Source organism: Apteryx mantelli, chromosome 2 (assembly GCF_036417845.1).
Source record: "Apteryx mantelli isolate bAptMan1 chromosome 2, bAptMan1.hap1, whole genome shotgun sequence".
Taxonomy (NCBI): Eukaryota; Metazoa; Chordata; class Aves; order Apterygiformes; family Apterygidae; genus Apteryx; species Apteryx mantelli.
The window spans coordinates 50,237,524-50,254,761 of record NC_089979.1 but is presented as its reverse complement, the minus strand read 5'-3'; the positions used below and the strand labels follow the sequence as shown (position 1 = coordinate 50,254,761).

Here is a 17,238-nt window from a genome sequence, read left to right as displayed (position 1 = left end):
AGAAACTTGAGCACTTCTAGTAGGCATAGAATTGGCTTTAAACTGCAAGAAATATGACTCTAAGAAAAATTCATACCACATTTTTTTGTAATGGTTCCTTAGAGCCTGCCTGTTCTGCAGAGGATTGCAATATCCATACAGGTGCCATGTATAATAAGGCGTAAATAGGTGCCATGTATAATAAGGCGTAGATAGGTGCCATGTGGATACATCCTGCTATCACAGAACTGCTTCACTCCTCACTCTGGAGGATGTAGTTTGTGGGACAGCTATGAGAAGAGAGTGCTGACAAGTTAGTCTGTCACGTTGCAGGAAAGCTCTGGGGAAAGAAAGGAAGAGCCCATGGGTCTGATTTCTTTGGCAGCTGTATATTTGTCATGCCTGGTGTTACTCTTGACAATATTTTGAGGTCACAGAAAAGGGGTGTTGGTGTGGAGGTGCGATGTCATCACAAAAAGTGGAAGAGAGTGAATAGGAAATAATGCTTAGCTTGATTGTGTTTCTCTTATCCTATGCTAAGTGTAACTTGGAACATTCTCTGCAATACTCTCTCTAGTTACTGACTCTTCATCTGAAAAATATTTCCATTTGTTGTCATTCCTGGATGTTTGAGCTCTAAGGTTAAAAATAAATAAAAATGTGCAGGTATTTTGTCTCACCTCCTTCCCAGATGGGATAACGAAGTTGCAAAGTATCTAATTAGCATCATGCTGGGGCACTTTCATTTAGATGCAAAGCTCTTCTCTTGAAATCACTTCAAAATATGCAGGATTAATGCCATTTTTGTGGTGACTGTTTCTCTGTTGCTCGAAGTGAGAATGAGAATTGTCAGTAGTGGAAAAGGTTGAGGGCAGATGACAGAAGCTAATTCCCATATATCCATCTTCCTGGGAAAAGGGTCCAGCAGACTTTCTGTTGTTCCCTCCCTCAGCTGATAAAATTCTGTTCTGGCCTTGATGTGTAAACATAGTGGGAATCACAAGAGATCAGCTCCAGCAAACCTTATGTTTTCAGTTTTTTAAAGCCCAAAGCATTGCAGCTTGACAGTTTTGTGCTCTGTCCCCTTCAGTCTCCCTCCCTTCCGTCTGTTGGTGGGATTCTCGTGCCCAGTTTGCCTCCCTGTGGTCTTAGGGCTGTTGAGCTTCATCCTTGGAAGAGGCAGTGGTGGTGGCAAAGATCCTGCAGAGAGCTATTAAAGTGTTACCAACAGTGGGAGCCTAAGCTGGAGTGCTTTCTGGTAGCTGCCTGCTTCTTTCGTGTCAAGCTGGCAGCAGCTTGTGGAGCTGTGGAATGGACCCACCTCAGGGGGAAAAAAAAAAAAGTGACAAAAGTGCCTGTGTTTTGTGCTAGTTTTAAATGTTTGCTCACTGATTTCCCCCCCCCCCCCCCCCCCCGGTCTGGAAAGATTCAAAAACACTTTGATATTCTGCAGACTGTCCAACTGTGTTTTTGTTTAATCTGTGATAGGGTAAGTTGGGCTCTTATGTGTTATTTTTATTCTTGTGTGTTGTGTTATATGTTGTTTTTATGAAATTATCAGGTATTGGTATTGTTGGACTAAACTGCGATGTTCGAATGTAGTAGGAGTCAATGAAATTGTGCTGCACAGATCTGAACCTAGAATTTGGCCTGCAAAACTAGGTTATTTTTCTTTTGAAGTGTTAGTGGAAAGGCGGGGATAAAATGGCATCTAACATCAGTTTCAATGCTAACTGTTTTGCTTATTTCAGTATCCTACAGCTTCAATCTTTACCTTTTTAGCTATCAGAGATTAAAAGTTGTGGGATTTTTTTTTAGAGGCAAAATATTACTCATATATGGTATTCTGGTTTTGAATCAAAAGAACTGTTTGGGGGATTTTTTTTCCCCTGAGTTTGAAGTAGAAATACTCATTTTGTGTGTGTGTATATATATATATTTATATATATATATTTTATATATTTTCATATATATATATATATATATATATTTTTAACTGTGCTAGTCTTTAGCCTGGTTTGCAAAGGCAAAAGACAATTATATTCTTGTTTTTTTTCCCCCCAAACCTTCATTCCTCTCCTGCTTCTGGAACTTCCGGACCTGCTGATAAATTTTAATTCGATTTGAAAGAGAGGTGAAAGTATCAAATAACTAAATTTTGTGAGGACTTGTGTCTGGGAATGAGCCAAACTGGTGCCCATGTGGAGGGAAAGGCAAGAAAAACTGGTTCATTAGGTGTTTTTTTGCCCAGCTGGCTGCTTTTGCTTGGCACATGCATCCCTCCAAAGTAGACACAACACATGTTGTCTCTTGCCTGGTGGGTGTGTGATGGGAAACATGAGGGTTATTGCAATTGGGAGAGGAAGGAAGTTATTTCAAAGGAAGACATATAATCACTTGAGGTCATATCTCTCTACAGAGTAGCATTGCTTGGCTTAGTGCTGTCCAAAATTGATTAATCCTAGACTGCAGAAGTCTGGCAAAGTTATGGTATTGGTTTCTTCAAATAACTTTACCTTACTCTCTCTCTTCACTGGAAGTTGCAAGCAGTTATTCCAGACTGGGTGAACCTTTGTCCCCCCTCTGCAAATAAAACCAGGGAATTATGGCTGTGGTGGTTCTATATCTTTATTATATTAAATAGAGCCTCTTAAAGCAAATGAATCCTGTCTTTAAAAACAAAGATAGAAATAGTTTAGCTATGTTGTAAATAGCTTGGTAATTTGGAGTTTGGAGAGAGAATGCTGCTTTATACGCTGGCAGAATACTGTATTGTGTTTTCAAGTTGGTCTTTGATTAAAAAGTGTTAATTTTTCCTTTTAGCCAGCAGCTGCAACAGCTAGTGTTACTACAGTTACTGCTGTAAAGCCTTCGAGTACTGGAACACCTGTAAAACTTCCAGTTACAGGACCACCTGCACAATCGATCTCCCAAAAGGCAGTCTCTGTGAAAGCAGAGGGCACAACAGTAGCACAGACCAACACTTCTGCAGTAAGAAAAAAAGTTTTTAATTAAAAATTAACATTCTCTATATTCATCAGAGGTTGGACAGCCAATGCAAGATCTAACAATCTTTTTATTTCCATACTAGGAAATTCTAGAGAATGTGAAGAAATGCAAGAATTTTCTTGCTACACTAATAAAACTGGCATCTAGTGGACCTCAAGCCCCTGAAATGGGGCAGAATGTGAAGAATCTGGTGCAAAATCTATTGGTGAGATTTTCTTTAAACAAAGTCTGTGTCATTTGTGTATCAATTTGTGACATACTGACTTTCTCTTAGTTTTGTTCCTTGTCTTTCTGCTTATATGTCATTCTTTAAAGAGATTGATTTAAAGAGCTTGATTTTGGGCAGAATACACCTGACCCTCTAAGTCTTACCTTATAACATGCATTTTAACTGGATACCATACTTTCCTGCCTGCCCCCCCATTCCTATTTATTTTATGCATGCAGATAATTGATAATAGAAGGAACTGATGGTGTGTTCACAGTTTATGGGTCTGAGCTGCTTTTTTCACATGAGTGTGGTTTTGCGTCAGGGTAAAACCCTTCCCATTCAGGAGGTTGTAGTGCAGTGCTGAGTCCAAACTACTGTCGTGCTCTAAGACAGAGCTGACTTAAAAGTTGATAGTTTGAAGCTTCAGTGAAGCAAGCATGATATTATCTGTGTCTTTATATAATGTGATGGAGAGAATAAGTTGGTGGCTGCCAACCTCTGTGATGCCTTCTAGTGCTGTACCGCAGCCCCAGCTGGATTTTCTTGCTAGTGTTTTCTCCTACTACTACTTCTTCTTGACATTCGACCCCTGCTGCTCTTTTGTTGATCCAACTTAGCCAAAGGCTATGTGCTGCAAGAGGGAGATGACTTTGCTGGTGGTATGGAGGGACTGGTTGGTTTCTTTTTCAGTGTAGAAAAGTGCATTGCAGACAAAGAGATGTTACCTCAGAGAGCAGATTGTCTTAAGATACAGCCTTGCAGAAATATGCTGTCCTCCTCCTCCTCCTCCTCTTCTGCCTTCATGTAACTGCTGTATTATACACCTTGCTTCTCTTGGACAATATTAGAATTATTCCTGCTTGTGCTTAGAGTACTTTTTTTTTTTAAGAACAGTCCTTATCAGACATACATCATTGAGTTGTGCATTTGTTTGCTTTTTGCAGTACTTTTTAAAAAGCTACTCTTCTAGCATTCACTATGTGTGTGTTTGTGATATAAATGCAAAGTAAATTAATGTTTTGTATGCATGAGGGAAACAAGTAATGGCAGCTGTGAAGTAAAATGGTCCTTAAGGTAATATTTTATGAAGTGGGTGTCAAGCACCTTGTATGCACTGATGTAGTGTACCAGATCACTGCATCTGTATCAGTGAGTTTGTAGACCTCAGTGACCTGTATCCACACCTCAGTGAGACAAAACAGGCAGCAGGTCAAATGACTAGATAGAGCTGCAGCACATTTGGCAGTTTATGAATATATAGTCCTTAAACACCCTGTTCTGAATGCATTGCTCTTTGGAACAGTGATTCTAAAGGAGAATATGGGTGAAAGGAAGAATTTCTTTGCAGAATGAGAGATTCTCGCTAGGGTCTCTCCTGCTTGTGTTTCTGTACCTTCTTGAAGGAGGTAGTGTTCTTGGTGACCCTGTGGCAGTAGCCAAGTGGCAATAACCTTAAACTCTTATTGATTTAATAACATATAGTCTCAGCCCCACCATTGTCCTCCTTTGGTGGGTGAGAATGGGATCAGTATCTGGGGTTATCTCCCACCTAGTCCAGGTGCTATGGTACTAATGTTTGTGAATAAGGAGATTGCAGTCTGGGGTGGTTTCCTAACCCTCCCAAACCACTGAATAGGTATTTGTGTTGGGGCAGAGGACAAAGCATTAAGGAAGAAGATGGTACTCTGCAGTCTGAGGACTGTTGCCTTAATGGTATGCAAAAGTGATCCGGTTTGTTTTCTTCTGCTTTAGAAAGAAGGTGTTAAGTATTCTGCTTTATTATGCCATTTATGCATTAGACTAAATTGTTTTACAAAAATTACATGAGTTGTCTCTTGTCTCCTGATCTCTTCACATTTTGATGTTTATGTAGATAACTACTTTTACAGTAAAAAGTTCTCTTGTGTTGGATTTTAAGTATTTCTGCATAAGAATGAAGGATCAGTGAAGGATCTTCAAAAGGATCAGTGTTACTTATGATTTATTTTTTTTCTAACTTCACTTCAGTGAATGGGCATTTGAGCAATTATCCAACTACTTGTAGTTGAAGAAAGGAATTTTATTCTTTAATACTGTATCTGAATTACAACATCATTCTGTCCTAAAACCTTTTGGTTAAAAATATGGGAAGGAAAAAATGTCTCAGATTACTGAAACTGAACAACTTCATGATAATGTAAACTTCCATGAATTGTTGATACACCTGGAAAAATAAATGATAGATTCGTACTTAGTAACTTGTCACTATAATTATGCTTTCTCCTTAGGAAGCAAAAATTGAACCAGAAGAATTTACAAAAAAGCTATATATAGAACTCAAGTCTTCTCCACAACCATATCTAGTACCTTTTCTCAAGGTAAGTGTTTGATTGTGGATATATAGTATTCAATGAGGGTAGCAGGACCAGAAGGGAAAAGGAAAGGAGTGGAGGAGTATTCAAATAGTTATTTGTTCAAATTGGTTGAGGAAATCATGCCTAAACTTGTCCTTTGTGACCGCAGCTCTTGGAAAGATGGAGATATGTTGGTGTGGCATTTCAGAGGAGTAATTTTATCTGCATTCACAAGTTGGAGACTAATACCATTACTGGAGTCTACTTTTTTGGAATCTGGTCCACCTTACAGTAGCAGTAGAGCAGCTGCAGTAAAATGACCTCTTACTTTCTCATCAAAACTGCAGCTATTCTAAATTCTAATACCTAACTGGACTTCAGAGGCATATAATGCTTATAAACACAGCTTATGAAATATTTAAGCTTAAATACTAGCTTTATGTAGCTTCTTTAGTTGTTTTCTGGTTTGTGCTTAACTGTAGGCAGGAAGAAAACACCCACCTCCCCAGAAAGCGTCTGACAGGACTTCTGCAACTTAAAAAATAATAATAATAAAAAAAAATTAAAAACACCACAGTATAACCGTACCTCCATTCAAGCAAATAATCATGTAAATAAAAAATGCTGTCCTAACTTTTTAAATCACATGGTAGAATGGGATTTATTGACAATCAAAATAAAAATGAGCATCTTTCTCATGCAGCAAGCTGTAAATCCCAGTAAGAACATGGAAAATTAGTCATATTTATGTAAGTGCTATGCATACTATACTCTTTGACTTGATGGATCTGTGCTTTTCCTTGCTGTACAATATAGGCAGTGTAGAATCAAGAATGGTGAAGTGGTAAAGCTGGGACAGTTTCTCTGGAGTTTGTCCTCTTTCTTTGTACTTTACCATACATATAACACTGCGTGTTACCACATGTTAAGATTACTGTAGATGACTGATTGTAATCTGTTCAAGTATGGGATGATTTTTTTTTGTTTTGTTACAATGGCAGCCTTCTAAATGCTTTGCCAGTAGTTTGTCAAGAATTGAGAGTACTAGTCTTCTCTGCAGTACTTGATGAAAAGTTTTGCTATTGGTCACCTTTTGAATCTCTATCTAATTCCTTAGAGACTTCTTAAATGTCCATACAGAAGCTAAGAGTACAAGCCTTTCAGCAACTGATTTGCACTGTAACAGTCTATTGTAGTTCAGGTTTTCACATCAGTTTCTAGAATAGCCTGTGGAACAACTGTAATACAGGTAGCTCTGTTACCTGTGGACAGTTTTATTGTGGCTGCAGAATGACCAGGCTGTGAATACAGTCAGTGTGACTGAAAAGGCTTTTTTTGGTTCTGCACAGTCTCAGCTCTACTAACTGCTGCAACAAGCTTGACTTAGAAGTAGTGTAGCTGCATTCTGCAGGGCCCTGGATAATGAATCCTAGGGGACAAAAGCTGGCTGCATGTGCATGGGGTCCTCTCAGGTGCCACTGCAGTGCCACCACAGCACAGATGAACCTCAGTAGCTTTGCTGAGACCTAGCCTAAATCTGGTCCCCCTACCTGGCGCTAATAAGCCCTGATAGACCCAGACTAATTCCTGCAAAGGAGTCCAAGGGCTAGGCTTGCTGCACTACACTTGCTAATGCTTTGGGTTCCCAAAGATTTATTAGTTCAGGCATAGTGCTGTCCTCATATATTCATGTAAGTTCTCTGCCAGAGTTAGTAAGTGATCCTGCAATGTGTATTACTGATATATATGGTGCAAAGACCTTGAGGCAGTTCCACAGGAGTTAGGTCAGATTCATCAGCCTGCGTCAGACCTGGGCTGGCACCACACAGAGCTGCTGCATGTTTCTCTTGCTGCATGCTGCTAGGTACTGGTATGATCTAGGCTATTCCACTGTGGGGAGTATCCATGCTCCTGTAATCCCTGATAATGTAGTGTACAACAGAGAGAGCGCATCTTAACGATGAAGTACTAGACTTCAAAAACATTGTTCAGACGCTGTCATGATGGAAGTTAGCTGAATTGATAGTGTTACCCATTCTTTAAAATGTCCTGTATAATGGCTGTTTTTGTCCAAAATACTTTAAGAATCTGCAGGCAATATAGACCAGACTTAATTGATACGTAACTCTGGGCAGCTGTGATAAGACTGAGTGCAGAATAAAGCCCAACTTCCTGAATGCTTCTCTTTGCTATGTGAATTGACAATTCACTTCTAGCCAGCAAAGTAGAACTCTAGGGAGGACCCTAGAGTTGCCCTAAAGTTACCTAAAGTTTGCTTGTCTTTGAGACACAGGTTTTTGGTGAAGTCGTTGCATATATTTTTTTCTCTTCCAATAGCTGGAAAAGAACAGTGACTTTGGCTGTAAAGCCTACTTGATATTTTTAAAATCTGTGCTGGATGCTTTTGGTCAATATATTGCATGAGGAAAGCAAGTAGCTTTTTAAAGGAAATGAAAGATAAATGTGCCATAGAAAGTCCAGATACGCAAATTAAGTGGGCAAATGATTTGCTCACTTAACATATTGGCACGTAAGATAACATGTTCCTTTTGCTTGAAGTCCAGAGCAACAGCATTTTATGCTGGAGACTCTTACAAACATGAACACTTTTCTGTCAATTTTTGAAGTTCAGGGAATATACTGGTAGCTACAGAAATGATTTCCCCTGGTTCTGAGCCTTACAGATTTTCTCCTTGACTATTTACAGTCTGTTAAAGGGCTTGAAGACTATTCTGTTCATTGACCTTCTCAAACATAGTTGTAATAAAAATGAGAAGTTGCCAGATAACCTAACTAATGTTCTCCTGATGCTGAGAACTTGCTTGACTTAAGTTGTGCTGCTCCAACTACATATCTGTCTATTATTAAAGTGGTATCCCCCCCTAGTGTAGATACAGCTGTATTGGTATAGAAGTGCTTGTATCTTTAGAGCTTGTTTCTGACTTTATTGGATAATTTTTAGTTCTCTATCAGAGAACCTCTCTGGAATAAACACAGCTGTTATGATATAGCATTTGGGGGGTAGAGGTGGGGGGGGCGGGAAAACAAAAATGAATTTCTGAGGTAGTAGTTGAGATGGTTTCAATCTGGAATTTATGTTCCAGAATAAGACTATCTAATCAAAAGAATAAAATTTCTCTATAGATAGGATTTGCTCCACATAGTGAAGCTATGGTGACTATTGACCTTTGCTCAGTCTGTGTTAGTGAATCTTGTGGTCTTCACTATACCTTATCTTTATCAATTTAAGAGTACCTATGTTTGTTCTATGAATTCTAGCAAAATTTTTTGTTTGGAATAACCAATTTATTGTCTCATGGAAAAAAATTAATTGGGAGGTGAGGAACGGGGATTCAGTTGCTGATGTAGCATTTAATTTTATAAAAGACTTATGTTCAGTGTGGTGCGTGTGTATGTGTGTGTTTGTTTTTTTCTTCTCTCTCCTAGAAAAGCATGCTTGCCTTACGGCAGTTAATGCCCAATGCTCAGAGCTTTATCCAGCAATGCATGCAGCAGCCAGTTCCAAATCAAGAAGCTGTTTCAACTTGTACCTCTGCAGCACCAACACCTTTTGTAGCAGTGGCAACCTCAGCAGTAGCAACAACTTCTCTTCCAGCTATAAAACCAGTGTCTGCAACAGTCGCAGCCTCTCCAGTTATAAAACCAGTCCTTTCCAGTGCGTCGGTGACAGCCTCTTTGCAAGCTGTGAAACCCATTCTTGCCTCTTCAGTGGTGACAGCCTCTCTTCGGCCTGCAAGTCCAGTCCTCACTACAACAGTAGCAACGTCAGGGCTCACTGCTATCCAAACTGTAAAGCCAGTCTTCACTTCTGCAGTAGCAACATCGTCTCTTCAACCTGTGAAGCCGGTGCTGGTCTCAACGGTGGCAACTTCTGCACCAACCCCTCTGCAGCCTTTGAAACCAGTCATTGGAACCCCAATCAGTATTAAAATCTCACAGCCGAACTCCATCGTTGCGCAGTCAGTTGGTACTCAGCAGGTGGTTAAAGTGAAACAGTTGGTAAGATGAATTCTTCTTCTCTGTAACGAGGCTTATTTGCTTTGACTCTATCAGTTTTCCAAGATGGTGCCAATTTGCATCTTAGCCTAAGAAACTGGTCTGTTGTGAGTTAACTAGTTGTCTATCATAGCTGACTAGTTATCTGTGCTTGATAAATGAACTGTAGCTTCATTACTTAATCTGAGACTAGTCTGCAGTCCTCTTGGCATTGTTGAAAGGTAACTGTCTTTCAGCAGATGTTACAGGTGACAATTATGGATGTTGAGCTCTTGCTAAAATGGTGAATCTAAAGCCAAACTGTAAGCTGAGTCCCTTGCAAGATGTGCTGACCACCATTCCACCAGACTAAGCATCCTGAATGTGATGGGAGGGAATCGGAGTTCTGATTCCTGGTATGCATACAGCTAGGCTAGACTGGCATATGAAAGAAAAGGCAGGAAACGTTTGCATTAGAAAGAGAAATTGATGATGAGATGTTTACATTAATTACCATTAGATGTCCTGTTAGGGCTGTACCTCAGCTAGCTACTAGGGATTCTAGTCTCTTTAGCTTGATAGTTTCTATCCCAGATTTTTTGCAGGCATAATTGACTTGATATTTAGTGATACGGCTCTTGTTAACTAAAATGTATGAACTAGCTCAAGGTGCTTTCCAGAGCAGAGTGCTGACCTCCAAATTTACTAAGACGTGTTAATTATGAAGTCATCAAAACATGACCTTTCTCTATCAGGCCTCATTAGCTAACAAATTACTGGAGCAATAAACGTCTTATTAAAACAATAGCCTCAAAACCAGTGTTAATGTTACTTTTTCTTGGCACAGGATAACTTCTTACAAATGTTAGATACTAACCTGTTAGGCTCTGGAGAAGGAGTCTAACTACTATGGATCACAGGTATACCCAACATATTGTATAATATATTAAGTTTAGTTTACGGATGTTTGAAGTACTGAATAGTATCCTAGGTAACTGGTCTACCTGAGTAATGTTCTCAGGTTTATTGAGAGAATTTTCTCATCTTGACAGATAAAGAACTCTGCTTGAATAGGACTTCTTTATAAAGATTTGCTCCTTAAAATCAGGGGGAAATGTTAAACTTCCTCTGAAGCTAGATTTGCTTTCCCCAAGTATAGTAGGGCATTTAATGTGTGAATTTCCTTTGTTTGGTTATTAGTAGTTTGGTTATTGCTATATCTAAATTTAACAATACTTAGACCTTGAGATCCTTTCAAAGTAGATAAGATGGATGTAATACAAGAATCATGCACTTGAAATAAAGAGCTTATTCTACCAGCTTTTTGCCTTTTCAGACCTGCTTAAAAAGAACAAAGCACTGAACTGTATGGGGAAAAAGGGCTTTTTTTAAGTGTGGGTTTGTATGAAATAACTTTAGCAAAGTTGTTATTGAGAGTATGCACTAATGAACTTCAATAGTAGCCAGAGCCAAACTGGAAAAGGAGTCGCTACCATTACTGTCTTTAAGGACTAACTTTGAAATTACAGCCAGAAGAAAATGAGGACTCTTTAAATTGTATATGGGCTGGAGAGCAGTCTGGCTGTACAGTAAGCCATGTAATCCAGGGGAGAGGTTGACCATCTGTACAAATAGATGAGGAAGCTTAACTCTGCGCTGGGGAATTGAGATGCTTCTTGAATACGATATTAGTGAACTCATGAAATGACTTTTGTCTCCTCCACAACTGCAGTGTGGCAACTGAATGCAATTTTTCTTCTCTGTACCTTACAAACAATAAATTGTATACAAAACACTTTATTTTCATTTGGGTGGATCCCAGACATATTGATTAAAATATTTGCTCTTGCAAATAGCTGTTTAAGTTTGGTCTTGGATGAAGTTGAAGGGCTGAGTTTAACACTTAGCAGCTTGGCCATATCAGGAGCTTGGCGTTTGTTCTGGCAACTTATTAGCCTAATGGGCAAGCTAGTAGAAGTTGGGTGCATCTTGTAGGGCTTTCCCAGTGCCTTTCCTTTTAAAAAGCAGAGACTGTTCCCTCCACCTTGATGAAAACAAATCCAGGAGCTAACCTCCCTAAATAAGATTCCTGCTGCCAGCTGAAAGGAGCTGCATGCCAGCTGTGCAAATTTGTCCATACAATGCTGCCAGCATTTTTTTCCTTTTTTCCAGCCCTCCAGGTTGTCTGATGCCATACACTCCCTCTGCGTGCCTGCTTCTAATTTGTCTCTAGTGCTTGAGGAATGTGAAGCAAATATCTTCTGTGCTTTCATATACCAGCTCTACTGTAAAGTTGATGATGCTTAAGAATGCAACACTGATGTCTTTTCGTGTCAAAACCGTGGTGTGAGTGATGTAACACAGAACTGTTTCTTTTCTGCAGTAAAATTACCAAAATTCAGGGTTTGTATGGTGGACATTAAGGGAGCTGTTCTTAAGGAATGCTATTGGGATTGGATTCAGCATCTCTACTGAGCTGCAGGTTGCTTCCCTGGCAGCTGCAGATTCTGAATGGTTTCCTCCCACCTCATTTAAAGGTGTTGGCTTAGGAAGCTTTGTCTTGGAAAAATAGCTTGTCTTGCTGTAGTATTGGTTTGTCTCTTGTTAAAGCATGATAAATAAGACTTACCTAACCAAGCCCTAGCTTTTAATGGTGAGAAAGCCGCTATGAAATTGACTTCACGCTGAGCATAAAGAGTGATAGTTTTACAGTCTAGTCTCTGCAATTATCAGTGGGAGACACTCACTGGATACTGCTAGTGACTGAAGCAAGGGGTGAAGTCCTTGTGCTTATCTTGTTCTCAGTGAATTGTTATGCAATGCTGAATCCCCTGAGAGCTGAACTTTCTTCAGCAGAGATTCTTCTGATCTCTCTGGCCATGTTCTCACATCAGGGCACCTCAGGCAAAGTATGATGGTTCTTGAGAGAACTATCAAGTGGTCACTTGCTTTGAAACCCTACACTTAGCATATGATGCAAAATTAGAATCACAAATCATGCACAGTAACAATCTAAAACAAAGTTGGTTTCATGTAGGTAACAGGTGGTTTGGTCACTTTATTTTACATGAGCCTCATAACTTTGTTGTGAAGACCAGAGAATTATGTGCTTGACTAGATGTCTTCAAGTAAATTGAAACCATTTCATTAGGGAATATCAGATTTTTCATCTAAACAATAAGTCTTCACAGGGTGGAAACTTGTTTATTATTCTCAACTTCAGCTTTCAGCTCCTGTTTTTGAAACTTAATAGGCTTTTTTCCCTTAGAACAAAGATCTCTCATATTGAGATTTCACAAGGAAAAGCTTTTCCTGTAACTGTGACTTTCTTATCATTCTTACTAATAATTGTTTGGCTTCCCAAAACAGAGTCCTTTTTTGGGGTGTATACCAAACTATACTGTAATCTCAGTCTTTCAAAAGAGTCTGCATTTTGTCCTGGATGTATGCTTTTGTACTTGACTAACAAGGCTTAGTTCATGAAGCAATCCTGCTTGTAGAATATAATGATACTTTAACTATCTCTCAGCTAATCTGCTAGCTTTGCTTTATGAATGTATAACAGATTCAAGTAAAGCTAATCAGAATTTGAGACAATGCTGTCAGATGCATGTTGCTTTACAGTTTTTTTTTTAAACTTAGCGTATCAGTGCTTTTTATTCTGATGTCTCTGTCAACCTACTTAATGGGGCACAAAAGAACCATCCCTTTTCTTTATTACTTCTTGTTGCTAACCTGAAGAAAAGAGGCAATAGTTCTTTTTTAGATCTTCCCCCCACCCCCCAAGTATTAGGAAGTGCTGGAATCATTGTCAAAATCTCTAGGATTGCCTTCTTCTGTTGCAAATTCTAAGGACTTTCAGCTTTTGTTAGCCTAGCAGGTAGAATGGCAAACGGAAATAAGCTTTACTGCCAACACATCCTTTCAGTTTCTGGTTGATTTAATCTCCTCGATTACTTTACTTCTTTCCCAATCTCTACCTAGGCTATTGATTTTACATTCCTTGTCTCTGTTCTTTTGTTGTCTGCCACACCTTAATCTTGAATGCTTATTTTCTTTCCTGCGTTATTTCAGTTCTTTGCATGCTGAAGATGAAGTATTATTTTTCACTGGCTGTAGGGAAGATCTCTGGGTGCCTGTCAGTATGGATGTTGGCAGATCCTGTGAGTAGTTTGTCCAAATTGGTTGGTGATTTGGTAATTATCTGAATGTATAAATTGTGCCCTAAAGTTATTTTCAACTTCAGACACGTGGAAGCTGAATCTTTAAGAAAGATCAAATTTAGTCTTGGTGAAAACAAATAGAAGCAAATGTTAGTGTCCACACTGCTTCTAGTTGAAGTGCTATGTGTGTGTGAGATTTGATCTCTCTGTCCACAGTTGGTGTCCATATTCTGGAAGTTATTTTCTCTGTATATAAAACTTGGGGATCTAGATCTTAAGTTTTTTTCTCAAGAACTGTATGCTTTTGTTTAGTTTTCAGACATCAACTTCAGCTAAGTCGTTCTATATTACTGCTGCTATGCCAAACCATGATATAATTAGCAGATTGATAACTAGAGGGTGTAATCTTAAAATTTTCATACACAAAAGCACCTCTATTTTGTGAATGGGTGACACTTATGCTGATAGTGTTCAGTGATAAATCTGAAGCTAGATGACAAAAGGAGACAGACTAATTTTTTGAAGTATAATAAATATGTCAATGCCTTTAAATTGAATACTGTTGCTGTGCAAGTACTTTCTAGACTTTCTGAAGTAACAATAAAGGATTTGAGGAAAACATGGTTTCTTGATCCTGAAAATTCCTTTGTATTGGCTTTTTGCCTCTAAACAACTAGGATTCAATCTGAAGGTGCTGATAATTTTGTGCTTTGGTAGAAGGATGCTAGTATCTATTATGGTCTAGTTCTTTCTGCTGCTTGTAATCAAGAATTTTTCCAAAGGATGTATTAAAATCTGCAGCCCACATTTCACTAGGTTAGGAGGGGTAGAGATAAAGCGTTTTAGGGATACTGTTAACTTCATTACTTTCTTGCATTTTAATTGCTCTCCCTGAAGAGGAAGAAATAGTATTTATGAGCTGTGCCTGTGGATCTGTCTTATGATGACATCCTGCTGTCTGGTTTTGTTTCTTTCAAGAACCTCTTTAAACAAAACTATCAAACCCCCTCCTTTACCCTTCACCAGTGTACTGATATTTTTGTGTAGTGGCTGTGCTTGGTATAGGTGTTGCTAGTAAGTATTTCACATTCCTTTTAAGTGATGTGTTCAAGCTTACTTTTGCTTTACACTTTCAAACTAAGCATTTCTGTTTACAATTGGTCTTGCAGCTCCAAAAATACCCTAGTAACTTCATTGTGCATATTCGTAATTTAATTTGTGACAGAAAAAGGATTGCATACAGGATTTTAACTATGTGCATGTGTTTTAAGAAACTGTATGTGATACCTACCCTTCTGAACTTGCTGTCAGGCAGATTCAATTTTCAATTGATAGTCTGTTAGACAAGACTTTTACCAAGAGGAAAGCCTGTTAGCGTAATGGATTATGTAGTATTCAATGAAACTTCTGATATAACTATGAATAGAGAGTAGGGGTGAAATGTCTGTTGGAGCGCTCTGAACAAGCTGGAACTTTAAGCTCACCACCAGTTGTTAAGATTTGTTTCTTGACATGAAGTCAAAAAACATGCCTTTTTTGTTTTGTTTTTGAGTGGGCTGTTTGTTATAAACTGAAAGCTAGACATGCATGCGTGCCCTGCAGCACTTCTGGCTGAATGAACATGTTGATACTATCTACTTCTCTGTATATTTAGCTCTTCTCACTCTTGATATTGGATATTCTACTTTCAGGTAGTCCAGCAACCATCAGGATCCGTTGTAAAACAAGTATCCACACTCCCACAACCCTCAACACTGACCTTCCAGATGTCTTCTGAAAAAAGGATGCCACTGAATACACTTGTTCAAACTAACCAGTTTCCTGCAGGTACAGCTGAACTTTTTTTTAATGGAGAATTGAGGGGACTGCTGAGGTACAGAAGTATGCATAAGTAGTTGGCAGATTATAGGAATGTAAGAAGGTGCTTATTTATCAGAAGCAACCAGTTGTGTGTGATAAATTGAGTATCTGTACTGGCTGCTTGGAGTTCTGATGAGAATCTCCTTTAGTACAATGTCCACTTCTGTTACCTGTTAAGAACATGTCACTCAAAAGTGACATGAGAGTAAGCTCATTGCAGTAAGCTTTCTTTGAACAGTGGTACTTTTGAGTGTCACTTCATGAGGCTTAGCTCTTCCTTCAGGAGGTCCAGGTTAATTGTATGATGCAAGTTTTATCTCTGTTAGCTGGTTCTGGCTGATATGTGTAACCTTTCACCGATCAGCACAGAGGAGGGAGCTTTGCTCAGAGTATAGCTGTTTTGGCCATACAGAACATGTGGAATGTAGTACTCTTGAGTATCTGATTTTCAAATGGACCTAATTAGTTGCTACTGAGTCTGCAGCAGCCTTTGTGAAATGTATGAACTGATTAAACAGTTGTCTAGCATTCTGCTTTCTACTGTGGTATGTTCTTTTTTGTTTGTTTGGTTTGTTTTAGGTTCCATTCTGAAACAAATTACCCTGCCAGGAAATAAAATTCTGTCGCTTCAAGCATCTCCTGTTCAGAAAAATAAAATAAAAGAAAATGGAACAACATCCTTCAGGTAAAAATAAACAATATCAAAAGTTTTCTATAGGAAGGAACAAAAGGAACAGACAGCAAGTATAGAGATGAGAACAGAGCCTAAATAAAAATAACTTTTTTTAAAAGACTTGTTTATGATGGGGGTGTTTATCTTGTAATACTAACTGGCAAGGGAGAACCTAGAAACTTGGACCTCGTAGCAGATCTTAATTATTCTTAATATAGCAAAACTGTCCTGATGAGTTAGTTTACATTGTGCTATTTCCAGAGTGAGAGTATACACACAGTGTGCTTCAATATGTATCAGTTCTTCAGTTGCAGAGGAGGCATATTGATCTTGATTGTGTGAGTACTATTAACTAATCTAAAGCAATACTATCTTGTACTGAAAGCTCTCTGTAGGATGAAAGCAGATACAGCCTCTGCTTTTTACAGACAGATGGATAGTGCTGAGCTGTAATTTGGACTGGTTGGTAACCTGTTAAAAGCTCTGTGCTGTATTACAAAATCCTTTATTAGCTCTTCTTGGAAGCTTGTTCCTGTAGGTGGAGGTGAATGTCTCTGACTACACCTCTAATTGTTGCTTCTGGCATACTCTCTAGGCCTTTACATTACAAGAATACTTCAAGCTTTTAGTTATGGTAGCTGATTAACTTTTCACGAGGAGAAATGATTTTATATCTCTGACATCTAATATTGGAACAGAAGTGCAGATTACCATAAGCATTAGTGGTCCTATGACCTTAAGGCAAACTTGAAGTTAGTCTTCCAGGGGTAAAAGATCAAAAAGTGACACCTCTGTCTTGCTGATCAGTTGACATCTCATCTCTTAAAAGCCACAACTTCATGTGTACTGATGAAGACAGAACTGTTGTTGTTTATAGTAACATACAGTGTACACTGAACACTTAAAACATTGGTAGCCAGAAGCTGGAACAAAAAGCTAATGTTAAAGATAGAGCTCTGTTTTCTCTCTCAAGCTCTTATGAAATGTATCTTCAGAATATAACTTGGAATGTAA

General features: G+C 38.8%; 1 protein-coding gene across 1 annotated transcript in view; it reads left to right on the top strand.

Annotated features, from left to right (window-relative positions):
• The window catches only part of TAF4B (TATA-box binding protein associated factor 4b), a 75,796-nt gene that overhangs the window by 19,345 nt on the left and 39,213 nt on the right, over positions 1-17,238 (top strand). Inside the window, exons 4-9 of the mRNA XM_067292350.1 lie at positions 2,803-2,970; positions 3,071-3,193; positions 5,467-5,556; positions 8,980-9,552; positions 15,383-15,518; positions 16,131-16,236. Of these exons, the coding sequence (XP_067148451.1) occupies positions 2,803-2,970; positions 3,071-3,193; positions 5,467-5,556; positions 8,980-9,552; positions 15,383-15,518; positions 16,131-16,236 (1,196 nt within the window). The remainder of the gene's footprint in view (positions 1-2,802; positions 2,971-3,070; positions 3,194-5,466; positions 5,557-8,979; positions 9,553-15,382; positions 15,519-16,130; positions 16,237-17,238) is intronic.